Below are 16,477 nucleotides of genomic sequence, written 5' to 3' on the forward strand. Positions count from 1 at the left end.
AAAGAGATTTTTTTACATTATCAATGCACTAAATTTAAGCCTGGAAAAGTTGTCTGTTCCCACATTTTTGTTGATTTGGATATAAACCAGCACCACAGCCTCTCTGGATATGGAGACCCTGGAGGAAGCTGAACTCTGCTTTCTACTGGTGTGTTAATTAATATATAACTAAATACCAACCTGTTGTAAAGCCTGCTGTACTTTCACACAGTCTGATATCCTGGAAATATCTTCCTACTAAGTTGACAACTGCTCCAGGCACTCTAAAATAATCAAATGCCTCCCAGATAAGGCTATGTAAATTCATGTCTGTAAAAGTTTTCTGTTCCCACATTTTAGTTGATTTGAATATAAACCTTCATATAAATTGATCTTGTGAATTTAATTTCAATGTTTTGACAAAAATGTGACAGAATTGCTTGCAAAACCTGCTTTCCTTTTTCAAAAAAGAAAAATGTTTCCACCAATTTTATCTGCTCTTGATAAAAGAATAATTGGCCAAATATTAAATCAATGTCGTCATTAGTTCAGAGTACTGAGTCACTCTCTATCTTGAGTTTGGATGATTCTTTATTATTTTCACATTCCCTCCTAAATACAGAACAGTTACAGTTACAGAAGCCATGTTAATTCATTACTCAATAAAAATCAAAAGTCAGCGTCCTATAATGTTCTATTGTTTCGAGGTCAATCAAATTGGGCATTATTTTACTAATCTGTTTGTTTGTTTTGTTTTTTTTTATTACTTGTATAACATGCATTGTGTGATCATGCCCCAGATGATGGTGTGCATATTCCCCTGTACACAGTCCAAGGAAAGAGTGGCCTCTGTGTTCATATCTATAAAACACGACACACACAGTTCAGAAGTTATTGATCTCAGTTCAGTGTTTTGTCTGTAATTGTTTTCACGGCACTCAGACTAATTATAATGTACCAATCAGAGTAGAATAGAGACTATTAGGACAATTACATCAATAAAATTTTGTAGTCCTGTAATGTGGAAAATTGTGATTTGCTAATGAAAGCAACTACACATTCAATGAAAAGGCATAGGTTTTATATGCAATATAAAGTGTGTCACGTTAAGTGTTCCACAATATACTTGGATTTATTTTATATTATATTTATGTTATTGTAGACATTCTGATGTTTATCAGTGTGGCTGTGAAAGAAGGGAGCAGGAAGTCTGGGGGGGTAGAGGGAGAGGACTGGCAGCAAAGGGGGCAATGCAATTTTTTACTTTTCCTTAAGCTTAGTTTATTCAGAAAACATGGATGAGCAATCACAATATTGACATACATGGCTGATTTAGCAACAACAAAAACAATCATTCAGCTCAGTTAAAGGTTTTAAATTCAGCCACTTACAGATGAGCAATATCATTTTGACAAAAAGGAAAGCAACATCATGCTGGAGGCACTGACTCTTTATGTCCCAGGCAAGAAAATCAGATAACCTCATGAGCAAGTCATTTTTCATATTTTATCCTGGCATGAAGTAACAGCAAGAAATCCTTATTTGAACTCTTTTCCTACAGTATGTTAGCATCAGAGGAATAAGGCTGCAGTATCTGAAGTGTGACAATCTGACGAATACACTTTCTAAACCAAGGATAGAAAAAAGCATAGATCAGTGGATTTAGACAGGAGTTACAATAAAGTAGCCAGATCCCAAAAACTGAAAATTCCACATCACTTGACACGTCCTGGCCTGCGATTGAGGGATAAAAATAAGGACAGAAACATATTAGAAACACAACTACAACAACACCAAGAGTCCTGGCTGCTTTTCTCTCAGACTTTTTAGCGCTCACATGAACTGAATTCTGGACTTTCACTGCTGCAGTATGAGACCTCAGAGCTCGAGCCTGTGACACAGCCACCACAAATACTTTCATATACAGAGTTATGATAACGGAAATGGGACCTATAAAAGTCAACACGCCATCTAAAGCTCCTGTTAAGAAGTTAATAACAGCTACACACTCTCCATAGCAGGAATTATACCTATCTGGGTGTTTCAGGAAGACATTCAGTATCACACCGTTATACAAGACAGAACAGGCCCAACACAGACCAACACTGACTTTAACTCTGTTTAGAGTGACTTTAGTGGAGTAATGCAAAGGGTCACAAATGGCCACGTAACGGTCAACCGATATGAGCACCATGTTTCCTACTGAGGCAGATGTGAGGACAAAAGAGGCATAAATAAACAGTCTGCATGTCAAGCTCCCCAAAACCCAGCAGCCTTCTTTAAGGAGGATTTGAACTGGCATCAGCAGGAGTCCGACAAGGAAGTCTGAGACAGCCAGAGAGAGGAGGAGGAGGTTGGTGGAGGTGTGTAGCTGCCTGGAGAAAGAAAACCATACTGAGCCCATTAGTCTCTGCAGCAGATGGAACACCATGATTCTTTAAACAGTGTTCACATGCAGCAGCAGTTTTAAATACAGCTGTCTAAACATAGTCACAATTACATTTCCTTACATAGAAATCATTCAAACTTTTCATCTGAATAAAATAAAAATAATTTTGTGTTAATGTTTTGAAGTTTATGCCTGAAGTGGGAGATAGAGATGATGACCAGCAGGTTGAGACAGACAGTCAGTACGGTGATGGAGGACAGCAGAATGTAAAGGAAAACGTTTGTGGCGTAATGCTGTAACTTCTTCCTGCATGAAGTGTTCATCTGTGGAAAGCAGAGTTCAGCTTCCTCCAGGGTCTCCATATCCAGAGAGGCTGTGGTGCTCCAGTAGATTTCTGGCCAGCATCTCCATCAAAACGCTGAATAAGACACTCCTCCCTCTTTTCCTGTAACCAAACAACTGTCTTTTTGTTCTGTGATGCAATGATCGGAGCCTGGACCTTCATTTGGATTGGATACTTCTATTCAGCACGTCCCTCCACCTAGAAGATTGTACACACAAATATACATTCATATTTAATATCTCTCCAATCATCTTTGGATTTGACACCTTCCACCACAGAATGACCTGCAACAGCACAAAGACAGAGCATGTTTAACTAATATATTTCAATACAGAATAAGTTGATGTTAATGTAAAATCCAACCCAACATTGAACCTTTAATTTAAGATGAATAACTATGCTAAATAATGAAGGACCTGCGGTGACAGCTGTGATAAAAGCTGTTTCACACAATTCCATCAATGAAACAAGGACGGCACGCCTTAACGTTTGTTAAAAGTGACTACCTCAGTAATCTGTGCTGCTTAATTTACAGAAGAAAACTTATTTGAACATGTGTTGTCTGACAGGGCTAAAGCTTCCCATACAGGTCAACAGCAGGAGACGGTGAGAGTGGATGTACAATTGGAGAAGTTTTAGAAGTAGATGTGCCTGCTAAAGTCCACTAGGTGGCACCAAAACTCACTGCAGTCAAAGATGGTACGGTCCTCTGGAAACTAAATAGGATACAAGGATTTGTTGTGGTTCGACAGAGATGGGATTTAGTGAGCTCACCTGACAGTGGTGAAGTCCATAAATAAATGGTAGATATATATAAAATACCTAAGCAGCTGTGCCTCGGCATTTTCAGATTGGTTCATCTGAAATGTTATTTGCCAGTAAAGATGATGTGTCATTAAGTTTGGCCAAAGATATAGAAGTAGTGATTACACATTGTCATTAGGCAGTTTTTTTATATACTGGGTTTAAATGTACTTAAAAAAATAATAAAAAAAAATCACCTACATAGACTGTTGAAAATTCTGCATATATTATAAATACCAAAGAACAATTTACTTAAATTGGCCTGCATCACATTATACAAATGCAGGAACGACAATCATCCAGTAGATGTCACCATGATACTTTTTTTTTTTTTAACCCATTATGCGTCCTTACCTGGAAGTAACTAATTACTTCCTCTTCATGGTTTTTCCTGCTGCAGGGACCTGGGCCCTCTAAAACCTGAGACTATTATTTATTGTTATAATATTATTTAATCAGAACATTCGAATTTGGGATCAATAAAGTAAATCTATATTCCCTTGTGTAGAGAAAGAAGGAGGGTGTGAAAGACAATTACTGCTCTTCACCCAACAATTTCTTATGCTTCTTTTGGCCTCCATTAAGCTTTTGCTTATGATTGTGTGGCATATTTGGAATATATATATGCTTTTCCACATCATATTCATATGTGAGACACCTCTTTGATAGATGATGTCTGTTTTGTAAAGTAATCTTTCTTGTATGTCAGTATGACTCTAAGCAAATCAAATATTATCACATTTAAAGTTTATACAGGACACAACAACTCCAGCTGATGTGTCACAGCAGAGATGCTGCTTTATGACATAAAATGCCATTTTGAAGTCACCACACATGTAACACAGGCTGTGTGACCCTGGGCCCAAGGGGTCATGGTTAACGTTTGTACCACACAACCTTTGTGTATTGGGCTCTGTTTCTAAAATATAACAGTGTGTATAAGTCAAACTGTGTGTTCATGAAGGTTAAACAGAATAATTGTATTATTTTTATGTGTGCCTTGCTCTGAGCTGTATTAAAGAGACATTTTGAAGATGTGGTGTCCTGGAATACAGCTTTTGCTCTTTCTGCCCTTAGAAATTTATTTGGATACCACATTCTGCACCATCTGAAAAGGTTTCATTGTGCACAAAGGAAAGCCTGCCCAAAGGGTATTACACAGCAGAGCTGGGTGGCTTACTCAGTCAGGTGAGGCCTGAATTTTCTGAGATTGTAGAAAGCTAAGATGATCCTTCAGAGAGGGATAGCTGGTCATCAGTAAAATATGGCTTGCTCCTGTTAAAAAATTAGCTTCCTATGTTTCTGTGGAATATTTCTTTTAATGCTCAATTTCAATTATACAAAATACATTCAAATGCTGGTTGTACGCAATGTGACTGTAACAGCAGATGGATCCCAGATATTGGTGTTGATTAGGAATAAATCCAGAGAATGAAGTGGATTATGTAACACCTCTTCCTTTCTTGCAGTCAGTGTAGTCTTAGGAACAGCAACAGCAGGCCCAGAGATGATGTAAGCTGACTGTAATGAGTCAGTCGGTCCTCTGCTGTGACCTCCTCCCTGGTGTGTCACCTCCACAGTGGTGATCAGGCCTCAGGGAACAGGACTGCCTACAACTTATACTTCTTATAGTCTTATACAGCTAATTACTGACCCTACAACCACTGTGTGTTGGCCTCATGAGATGCTCCATCAAGCAAACAACACCACTTTTTTATGTTAGTTTAAAAAGAAGATGCAGCACACACTGCCCAAATGATGCACAATGTGTCCAAGTAGTTAATATGTCATCATCTTTAATATCACTTGAGACTCATTAAACAAACTTTCTACACAGTTAGACCGAAACAAACAACAAATAAGACAGGATCAGTTTGCAGGAAAGCTACCTCAAACAGGATGATAAACTAAATGCATGTCATGATGGTTGAAACTTGTTTTCTGATTTTTAACATTTTGATTTTGCATATTTAGGATTATGAGAGAATTAATGTCATTGATTGTCAGTCTGTCTGACAGAAATCAGATGACATTATTCATCTCCTGTTGTTTACTTGTCCTGGTCCTGATGGTGTCTTATGGCAGAAGGTTAAGTAGCTGGTGGTTGTCTTCTTAGTGTTTCCCACATTGAAGGAGAGTTTGTCAATCGTTCCTACCATGTACGTAGCTGTGCCACCTTGTGTGTATTGTCCAAGTCATCATTAATGTAATTGTTTATGCGGTCAGCACAGAGTACAGGAGGGGGGGACACATCCCTGTAGGGAGCCCCAGGGATGGCTCTCATGATGTGGTAGTCTAATGCAATTAGATGGATGTGTATCTAGTTTTGCAGCCACCAGATACCCATCTGGGGGGGAATGAGCAAAGTGGTGGTATGGCCTTGTTGTTCTGCTCGATTCCCTGCAGATTCTGTGTATCACTGCAGTGTGTTTGCTGTCGATCTTTGCCGTGTTGAATTTGTGGGACAGATTAATCTGGCCTCTCTTCCACGCTCCAGTTTGTCCAAATAAGCTCCCCTAATCATCCTGCAATTCATTCTTTTAATGTTTGGTGATACCAATTTTAGCAGCTTCAAACAACAGGCCCTGGTGCCGGCTGCTTCAAATTGTCTGTTACACTTAAACACTGATTAATGTGAATAAAAGTATTCATATTCAGTTCATTTACAGTTACAGGTACAATTTAAATGTGGGGTTTGAAGTTACATCATATTTATACTGTCACTTATTAAGACAACTAAGAGATGTTTTGATGCAGATAATTTTACATTTGGCCTTCAGGCTACATGATGTTCTACAATTTCTCATGTTAGATAACAAATAAGTAAACATGAACAACTGCATTCAGAACATTACCATCATAAAATTGTTTTGCTCTTAGTGAAATTAATAAACATCTTTTAGGTCAGCAGCAAATAGATTCATGTTTTCTATTTTTATATTATTACAGTTTACCAGATGTTTCCATTACTGAAATTATTCTGTTTCAATTCTTTTTTTCTTTCATTTTGAATAATTATGAAGTGAAGCAATGAAATAATCTCATTCAAAACGTAGAGTTCAATTGTTTTTAATGCAAACAAATCTTTACCAGCTTGTCTAATTTTGGACAGCTTCAGACCATACATTACTGGATTTTGAAGAGGCTGAATGATCACCACGTACATTGACAAGACAACACAGAGAGGATACGGAACCGTGAACATGTCGAATCTCTGAGTAATCAAACTAATAAAACAGGCAACCATGAAGCTAATGATAGAAACTAAGTGTGGAGTGCAGGTATCCAAGGCCTTCGCTTTAGTCTCTTTGGATCCTTTTATACACACCTGCAAAATCTTTATATAACTGTATGTAATATAACTGACAGGGCCAGCTACAGAAATGATAAGGCCAAAAACTAGATCATGAACCAGTGACGCTGTTCTGTCTGGAGAACAGGAGAGTTCAACTACAAGGTGATTTGCACAAAACACTTTGTTAATAACGGAACGACAACGTTTCATACGAATAGTAAAAGACAGCAAAACTCCGACTTCAACAAAAGAAATGATCCAGATAGCAAGTATGACAGTTTGCACTTTTCTTGTTGTCATTAAGTTATTATAATGTAAAGGCTTACAGATACACACATATCTGTCATATGCCATTATTGTTAATGTTCCAAATTCAACACCTACATATGAATGAATGTTAAATATTTGAAGGAAGCAATAGAAAACTGAAATTTCATGAGTATCTGACAATACTTGTGCCATCAAGCAGGGCAACATAGACGTGCTGCCATATATTTCATTAATAAATAAACTACACAGGAACAGGTACATGGGCTCATGTAAATTTTGGTGTGAATAAATAATAGCAATAACCACAGTGTTGGCTAAAATAACTGATATGTAAAATAGCAGTGCCAGAGTGAAATACAGGTACTTAAGCATCCCCATATTACCATACATCGCCAACACAAAGGACACAATCTCTGTTGAATTCTCCATCAGTCTAATAAGGAAACAACAGAATACATCTGATGATGTGCCTGTCAAGGATAAAGATAAAGTAAAAAAAATCAACTATTCATATTTAAGTAATATTTACAGCCCTGAACAACATCAACTGCGTTGATGATAAAAAGTATGCAATTCATACATTGAAACATGAAACTACCATTTATAAATTAATACGTTTCTACAAAAAAAAAAACAAAAATTTAGAAAACACCATATATGACAACATTTAAAAAGAACCTCATAAAAAAGGAGTCAAGATAAATAATTATGAATCCCAGTTCAAAAGCACTATGTGATTGTAATTTTGAATGTACCACATTTCTGTATTAATAAATAATAAAACGTAACCAAAGAGTGAGACAGAAAGATGAGCAACAGGAAGCTGAAGGCTGCTGAAAGCTCCCCTCCTTACTGAGACAAACTGAGCCAACCACTAACCTTTTATACCGTCAAAGCAAAAGAACTTCACAAGTATGATGTAAAGCTAATTGGAACTTTTTTTCCTGTATGCCACCATATGAAGTTAAGTACAATTCAAAGTTCAGAATCCCCCCCCCCCAAAAAAAAAAAGATTTTATGTCTTTTTCATCATGTAATGGTCAAATTGATCCAGTGTGATCAGGTTTATTGGGGCAGCAGTCGACCTCCACATCTGTACTGAAGGCCGAACAGACAGAAATGTGATTATACAGATCTATGATCGTACAAAATCCTGCAATATTAATTCCCTTTTGGGGTTTCATATCTCGGTGATAACTGACTCCTGAGAAGGCGAACCTCAAATGAAGGATTATAAATCCTTTTGTTTCGATAAAACTCAGCTGTCAATATGTAAACACTTCAACGTCAAACTGATAAAAACTCACAACACAATGCAATATGTTTCAGTGCAGCAGATAACTCCTTTCCTCGCTTTGTCTTGGTAAATACAACCGTGTGTGTGTGTGTGTTACTGTGTGTGTCCGTGTGTCCATGTGTGTTGGCAGCTACAGCAACAGAAACACACAGAACCTAGTGGAGAAACCTAGCAACAGGGCTTGGACACATTAACACGCAAACATGCCTTACAAGGACACTTGTCCACAAGCCACAAGCCAGGTTTTAGAGTTACAAGTGAAATCCAAGTCACAGAGAACTCAGAAATAATAATAATGATATTAATGAAAATTTTAATCGCAGTGATAATGATAAGTCATTTTCCAGATGTCCAGAGGAGATTCTCAAAAGTGCCAAGTCCTCAACTAAAAAGGTCACTGTGTTTGAACATGAAGTCTCAGTTTTGTTTTTGTCTTAACTTAAAGACTCCACAAACTGTTGCACAAAAGTGATTGACAAAGTGGCTTAAGAGGTTGTGTGTTCAGTCGTCATATAACACTGCAGTCTGTGCACTGTTGTTAGGATAGGAATGTGCGTTTCTGTGTGTGTGTGTGGGTTTTGAAAGGCAGCCAAACACTGCCAGTCCAGTGTTATTAGTTCTCTTAAACACACACACCGTCAGAAAGAGAGAGACAGCACAGTGTTTGGAAGGGAGACAGCAGGTATGTAAAAGGTTTTGTCTTTAAAACTCTGATGTGATGTGTTGAGGAGCTAATCAACCACATTATTGATCTGCAAAACCAAATCTAAATCTCAGGAAATGCTCCCTAAAGCCAAAAGTTTGTTCTTTCTAATCCTTGACTGTCTTCCGGTCAGTGATCCAATGATCTAAACTTTTCATGTATTATCTGCTCTGATAGTGCCGTGTTGACTCAGCTGTCTTCCAGAACGACATGACATCATGAATGATTCGTCACTCTCCCTGCTGAGTCGGGGATGCGGTCGTTTCGTCTCATCCAACGGAAGCAGTTGGAAACACGATGGACGGCTGGAAGTCTGTTACACACCACAGGTTTGTTCACACTCGCATCAGTGACTCCTGACATTCATCAGCGAGTCAATCATTCCTCTCATTATGAAATCAATACAATCCACGAATCTACCAAAAGGATTACTACATCTGGAAGTCACAGGAGTCTCTACTGCGTCTGTCCGCCAGCGGCCGTTTGCTTGTGAAAGCAGAGTCAACGCTTCCTAAGACTTACAGCACTCGTAAGGGGCCGCTCCTGCTGTACTCCCAGGTTTGTTCATATGGTCGTTTATCATTGTTCTACTGGGCCAATCTTTGCACACAAAAATGTACGACTTCAGTGTTTCTGTCCCGTCCGCCTTCTCCAGGATCTGGTCACTCTGGAAAACAGTTGTGGGTCAGAGGCTGGAAACAGGAAGAAGAGGGTTGTCCCGCCATCCAGTGAACAAGTTGAGCAGCAGCTGAACACCATAAAGGAGCTAACAGCCGCCATTTTGAGCTGCAGCAATAATCAGGTAGTTGCAGCAGAAAAAACATGTATATGTGCATACTGTCTGTATTTGATTTAATGTGTTCATGTAGTCCTACAGAAACATTTACACTGCTCATTGTTTTTGCTTCATGGCCCCTCTGTTTAGTCTCTCTACTCATCTCTGTTGTTGCTGTCTTTGTTCTGGATATGAAAACATAATTTTTGAGCTATAAAAACTTTACAAGATAACGAGGTAACCATTTCCTGTGTTAACTGGAGATCTTCCGCTGTATGATAACCAAAAATGATTGTTGATGCGTCTTTTTACTCTAGAACACACCTCCCAGACTCTCTCCTCCTCTTCATTTCCCTCCTGCTCCAGCCCTTCCTTGTCCCAGTCCTCTCTCTATTCGTCCCACAAAAGCACAGCCACTGTGCTTTAAAAACAACGCAGAACAAGTGGAGAATAAACACAAAGGTAAACAAGATCTGTTTGGAGAAACTAATATGGATGAGAGTAAGAAGATGGAAGCAGTAATTCATTGAATAAATAAATGGTTAACGATTGACTGTGGGCTGCATGAAAAATGAAAATAAAAGAATAAAACCAGTTAAACTCTCTGAAAGTTTTGAAACCCAAAATGAATCTTCATCTGCAGGTGAAGGGGAGGAGCCGAGCAGCAGAGACAGAGTCAGGCTGGACTTATTTCTCCAGGTAGAATCCTCGGACGGACCCTCAGCCCTGGACATGCTATGTAGCAATTACCCCTGAAGACCCAGAAGGAGCTCATGTGACTTGTTATTGACTGAAGAAACCTCTAAAGACATTTGTCAATGCACCTTCAGCTGCGAGTTGTATTAATTATGCTGTAAATTATTGTTCTTTCTTGCTAACTGCAGACAACTGAAAGTCCAGAACACACTGAAATGCACCACCACAGCACAGGAGGGACCCATCCAGATAAGAAATGTGTCCATGAAGTAGCAGATGATCGAGGCCGCGCCATCCAGAACAGCAATATGACGAATGATGATAAAAGCAGCATCAGTGGGAGGAAAGGTTGTGTGTTTTAAATGTGCAATGAGGGAAAGTCAACGTACTCTGGAGTGTAACAGTGAAGAGCTTTGAAGAGCATTTTGTTTTCCAGTAAGACAACACATTTTATTTATGAGCGCCTTTTCAAGACACTCACTGTACAGTGAATAAAAACAACAACAAATAAAATCAACATCCATAAAAGAAACAATGGAGAGTGTAATGCAAGTTACAGTGAGTGAGGAAACTTAAAATAGGTTAGTTTTGAGTTTGGACTTTAAGACGGGGAGCGAGTCAGAGAGTTCCAGAGGCGAAGAAGAAGAAGTGTAGCAGCAACATTCACCTAAATTATTTCCTTGTGCAACATGTTTAAAGCCACGATTCTTTGCTTGCCTCTGCCACACAAAGGTCTACTCCTTCCTCCTCTCTGTGGTGGACCCTGCTGGGAGAGGACTGACAGGGTAAGCTTCTGTTTGACAAAAATATTAGCTAGTAGAAGACGTTGAGGCTTTTGTTGCATCCCTAGTTTTAAGCTTTTATCAGCTGATATGAAAAGACATTACGGCACCCAGTAAAAGTGGAGTTCCGGGGAACTGGACTTCATTGTAGATAACTGTGATCCAAGAGGCCTCTTCAGTTCTGACAGGCCGGTAAATAGACTCAGATATTTGATCATCAAGGCTCCATCTATGCCAAAGGAGACAAGCCATCAAAATCTTCACACACATATTTTATTCAAGATACTTCAAGTGGCATTACATTAAAAGTGCTCTAAGAGCAGCAAGCAGCAATGTCTACGTTCAATGTTTCAGCTAAGATGTGAGCGAGTGGACAGCGGTCAACACCGTGCACAGCATCTTCCGCCCATACACACTGCTGCCCCCGCAGGACTGATCCAGGACCAGGAGCAGGACCAGCAGGATGCCCAACCACGAACAGACAGAGATGGATTTCAGTCCGAAGATGGTCAGAGGAGACTCCACCAGCAGCCTTTGACTCTACCGCTCATGTTTCCAGAGAAAGAGGGTAACAAAGAGTTCAACCATAGCTTGCTTGTTTATTTATTTTATTTAAAGCAAACTACAAATGTCATTAAATTACTCATAGTGAGTAAAATTTAGGACATATAGAGAGTTGTAAAAAAAAATATATATATATATAAAAGACATATATTTCAAGTCACAGCCTGAACTACCTGATGATGCTGTGTTATATTCTCACTCTGTCTTTAAGAAGCGTTAAATGGGATGAAGAGAAGAGGAGGAAGAGGAAGAACAGAGAGGACAGCAGGATGGGACGGAGGAGGAGGAAGAGGAAAACAACACACTGAAAAACCATCTGGGATTCTTCAGGATTCAGGACCAGGTAGTGCTCATACACATTCAAGCGTTTCGACAAAGTCTGAGTTTCAACCTGAACTGGAGATGCTGGTAGTTAAAATAAAAACATAATATGTGTCAACAACAAACAGATAGACACTCTAGTTAAAGATCTTCTTTCTGCCTCTCCTCCAGGGCAACTCCCTCCTGCTGGCATGTTGGGTCGTGTTGCAGGATGGAAAGGTCCAGGAAAGCAGAGCTCTTTGGCCTTCTTACAAAGCCGACTGTTGGACCTGCAGGATCCCCGTGAATCCAGTCATGCCACCAGAAGTGTGGTGAAGGGCGTTCTACCGCTGGAGCTGAGAGGTCGGACATCCAAGTATAAATTATTATTACTCTAGTGTATTTTATTTTGAAGGGATTCCAGTAAAGTATACTATCGGTACCACACGAGTTAAAAGAAACCGAAATCAGTCACACAGATTAACACTATTAAACTGTTTTCTCGTTAATCTCGTTAGATTTTAAGATGCACATTTGTTTTTTTGGCTTCACTTGCTTCTGGTATGAAGACAAAATAAAATGATTAAAGAATGAAGTTAATGAAGGGGTTCCTTTCTTCATCTTTGTTATATTGTCAGACTTGCAGAATGGTTCGTCGGCTGGATGTCTAATCCTGGGCCCTGACGGAGAAATCGTTCAACTGTCACTGTACAACATCACCCAGAACCCCCCACTGGGTGAGGAGGGCACAGGGCAGCAAGGTATGATCTATATTTACCCGTAGGACAGAGAAATGTTTGGATACAATATTATGAGAAAGGAAGTGTTGGGATCAATTATCAGGAATCACTCTTTTGGTTTCCAAGCTCTCCAGGTTTTGTCCACAGAGGGGGACACTTTACCCTGGGTCGTTGTGCTGCAGCCTGAGCATACACACACAGGTCTGCAAAAACACACACATTCATACACACCTTTGTGCACATCTGCCATGCTGAAACATTTGGTGCAATAAATGACAAAACAGCAATGTGACCTCTGCCATCGCTCTGGTCATCACGGTCATGACTTTCTGCCCACATAATTACTTATATATAATTAAGTAAATTAGAGGTACAGAGACTTTATCAGTGCTGCCTCTGTTGTCTGGACAGAAGGAGGGGTGGAGCTGAATGCCGACGACAGCGTGGGTGACACCGAGCACCAACAGCACACACACGAGGTGAGCTGGCGTTTTTTGACACCTTTGTGAAGGCGCATAAACCCAGATCAGTGTGCAGCCAGGAAGCTTTGGAACACAAATGTCTTTATTGATTTCACTAATTGTGTATTCCAATGTTAATAATTTTCTGTTTGGGACTGTGACGGACCGTGATTTCTCTCCAACCAGCTCTTTGACTCTAAAGTGTGTTCGCCCATCAGCATCACTGATGCAGGTAAAACTCTGCTGCTTATTTTTTACCATCATTCGACTTTGACTTTAGAATTTTATCAAAGTTTTTTTTTGTGTGTGTGTGTGTGTGTGTGTGTGTGTGTGACAATACAGCAGCTGTGACCCAGAAAAAAACAAAGAGCACAGCGGCCACCATGGAAATACAGAAAAAAACAAAGAAGGATGTTAAAAACAATGTTGGGATGCCTCCACTGAGGGAGCTGGTGGAGGAGCTAACAGGAGGAAACACACAGGAAGAGGAAGAACTGACCACGGCTGGGCAGCATCAACCATCACACCGAGCAGGGTTAGTATAATTCAGCTTTCTTCAGATATTCCTCATAGTTGGCTTGTTTCTTTTGTTTATTTTTAAAATACTTTCAATTTCTGGGTTTCGTGTCACAACTCTCAAAACCTTCAAAATGATTAGTGGAGTCACCTTTTTGTTTTGGGTACCCAAAGTGGTTGAACGGTAAAAACAATTGTATAAAAACTGTATTTCTCAACCAAAGTGAAGCAACAACAGAGGAGGTTGGGAACAGAAGGACAACGAGCATGAAGCGGAAAGATGCTGAAGAAGCAGCAATCAGGTGAATAAGACTTCGGGTTAGGGTTAGGGGGTTTTTTATGTGCCGCATCCTAACACTCCCTTTGCTTAGGAGAGGGAAAACCAAAAATGTGACCTCGACAGAGTCAGATGGACAGAAAACATCAAGGAGGAGTAAAGAGGGAAGACGGCAGAGACAAAAAGGAGAACCGAATGAGCAACCAATCAGGAGGCAGAAACAAGAGGAGAGGACCAACAGAGACCAAGCTGCTGGCCTGCCCTCTCAGGTGAGAACTGGCTGATCTTCATCATATTTACACAGATATAAATACACTAAAGACATACTGACATGCTCATATTCATATAGTATGTAAAAGGTTTTATACTCATAAATATTATATATATAAATTATATATATAACTACATCAACACTGCTGCAATTACTGCCATTCAGAAAAAGAAAAGGAGGGATGTAGAAGGAGAGAGAGGAAAAGAGAAAACAAAAGAGGAGAGAAAAGAATCCAGGAAAGAGGAAGAGTCCCCTGAGAGGACGAGGAGGATGAAGAAGAGGAGAGTGGGGCCAAAGCACAAAGAGTTGATTGTTGGTAAGAAAAAATATATGCTTGAATATGCGCCATTAATCTATGACCAGCCTTTACTCATTAAGGATTGGCAGGTTATTAAAATATTATATTTTTTCCATGTCAGTATATTTACATGAAACTGACAAAAACGTTTATTCCCACCACGCTTTTTTTCTTTGCAGTTGTGCTCTTAATGGTTCCATTTTTGAAATGTGAAGGATTATTTTTGGGACCAAAACCACAGAGGAGCTTTTGAGATAACGGAACAGTGAAGAAGAAGGAAGTGGGTCAATTAAAACTTTGAGGGAACTTCTTCTCCTTTTCTTCCCCTCACAGGAAACGATGAAGAGGAGAAAGAGGAGATCCACCAGGAGATGGAAGAGGAGTCTCAGCTGGAATCCTCCAAAAGTACCACACAGACACACAACAACAAAACAAAAACACATTCAGAGGAAGACGTGAACGTAGACCGTCTGTCCACCACTGCCTACCTCAGCGGCGTCCGGTCGGAGGCTCCACTCAGATCCTCTAAAGCTGCGTTCAATCGCAGCAGCTCAAACAGGTCGTCCTGCGAGGGAGCGAAGCCAACCAGCACCATCGGTCACTCTTCAACACATGGCCGCCTGTCGTCATGTTCGACTGTCATGGTAACAGAAGAACAGCTGGTACTGAACCCTGTAAAGCCAGAGGTTGGTACAAAGGGAGTATAATGTAACTGAAAACGAATTTAACAACACCGTGGTATCATATTTATTCCTGTTCCCGATGCTCATATGGACTCTTTGTCTTTAGTCTTCCGCTCTCATGAGGAGGCAAAAACAGGAGGAGGCCACCGCTCTGCATCTGGCCGAGCGAGCGGAGAGACGGCGGCAGGAGGTGGAGAGGAAGAGGAGGGAGCGGGAGGAGCAGGAGAAGGAGCAGATGGAGGAGAGAATGAAGAGTGAGCTGGAGGAGGAGAGGAGGAAGAGAGCAGAGCAGCTCAGGTCCAATTTCCTCAAATTACACAATGTGGAATGTGTTTATAGAAGTATCAGGCCTACAGTTTTCCCAGTTTTCTTCTGCATTCTCAGACTGAAGAAGCTGGCAGAGGAGGAGGAGAGGAAGAGGCGTGAGGAGGTGGAAGAGGAGCAAGCGAAACGAGAAGAGGCGCAAAGAGAACGAGAGAAGAGGAGGCAGGAGGAAAGGAGGAGGCAGATGGAGAGACTCCAGAGGATGAGAGAGGAGGAGGAGCAGAGGAGGAAAGGTGAGAAGGAAACAAAGGAGAACAAGATTGACCCACACAGTTCAGTCAACAATCACCGTGCAGTTTAGCTTTCCTTTCCTGTCACTTTTATTTCACTGATCCAAGAAAATGTATGTATGTAATGTATTATAATGTGTTTGTTTTGTCCCCTTCAGCTGAACTGGAGCGTTTTCAGCTGGAGGAGCAGCGAAGGCAGGATGAGGAGAGGAAGAAGATGCAGGAGATGGATGACAAGGAGAGGACGGAGTATCTGCAGAGGAAGGAAGAGGAGGAAGAAGAGAGGAGGGAAGAAGAGGCCGCCATCTTGGCAGCAGAAGAGGCCAGGCTTCAGGCGGAGCTGCTCGCCAGGTCTGGCTCATTAAACTGGAGCGTTTATACACAAACTCTTTTAACTGGGGCAATACTGTGACGTCTCTGGGTGAGGGAGGAATAAATGAGAAATGATTATGTCCTCCCTGCAGAGAGATGGCCCTACTG

The 16,477-nt window shown here is 40.4% G+C and overlaps 2 protein-coding genes across 2 annotated transcripts; both read right to left on the reverse strand.

Moving 5' to 3' along the window:
- Positions 1 to 1,534: 1,534 nt before the first annotated feature.
- LOC115062258 (trace amine-associated receptor 13c-like) lies at positions 1,535 to 2,730 on the reverse strand. Its single transcript, XM_029530886.1, has 2 exons — positions 2,561 to 2,730; positions 1,535 to 2,354 (listed from the first exon to the last, which is right to left on the reverse strand). Exons 1-2 carry the CDS (start codon positions 2,728 to 2,730, stop codon positions 1,535 to 1,537), a joined length of 990 nt encoding a protein of 329 aa, XP_029386746.1.
- Positions 2,731 to 2,888: 158 nt separating this feature from the next.
- LOC115062123 (olfactory receptor 52B2-like) lies at positions 2,889 to 7,458 on the reverse strand. The gene is made up of 3 exons (XM_029530744.1): positions 7,259 to 7,458; positions 6,568 to 6,940; positions 2,889 to 2,909 (listed from the first exon to the last, which is right to left on the reverse strand). The coding sequence occupies exons 1-3, from the start codon at positions 7,456 to 7,458 to the stop codon at positions 2,889 to 2,891; spliced, it is 594 nt and encodes a 197-aa protein (XP_029386604.1).
- Positions 7,459 to 16,477: the final 9,019 nt, after the last annotated feature.

The sequence above is a fragment of the Echeneis naucrates genome, chromosome 21 (assembly GCF_900963305.1).
Source record: "Echeneis naucrates chromosome 21, fEcheNa1.1, whole genome shotgun sequence".
Classification (NCBI taxonomy): Eukaryota; Metazoa; Chordata; class Actinopteri; order Carangiformes; family Echeneidae; genus Echeneis; species Echeneis naucrates.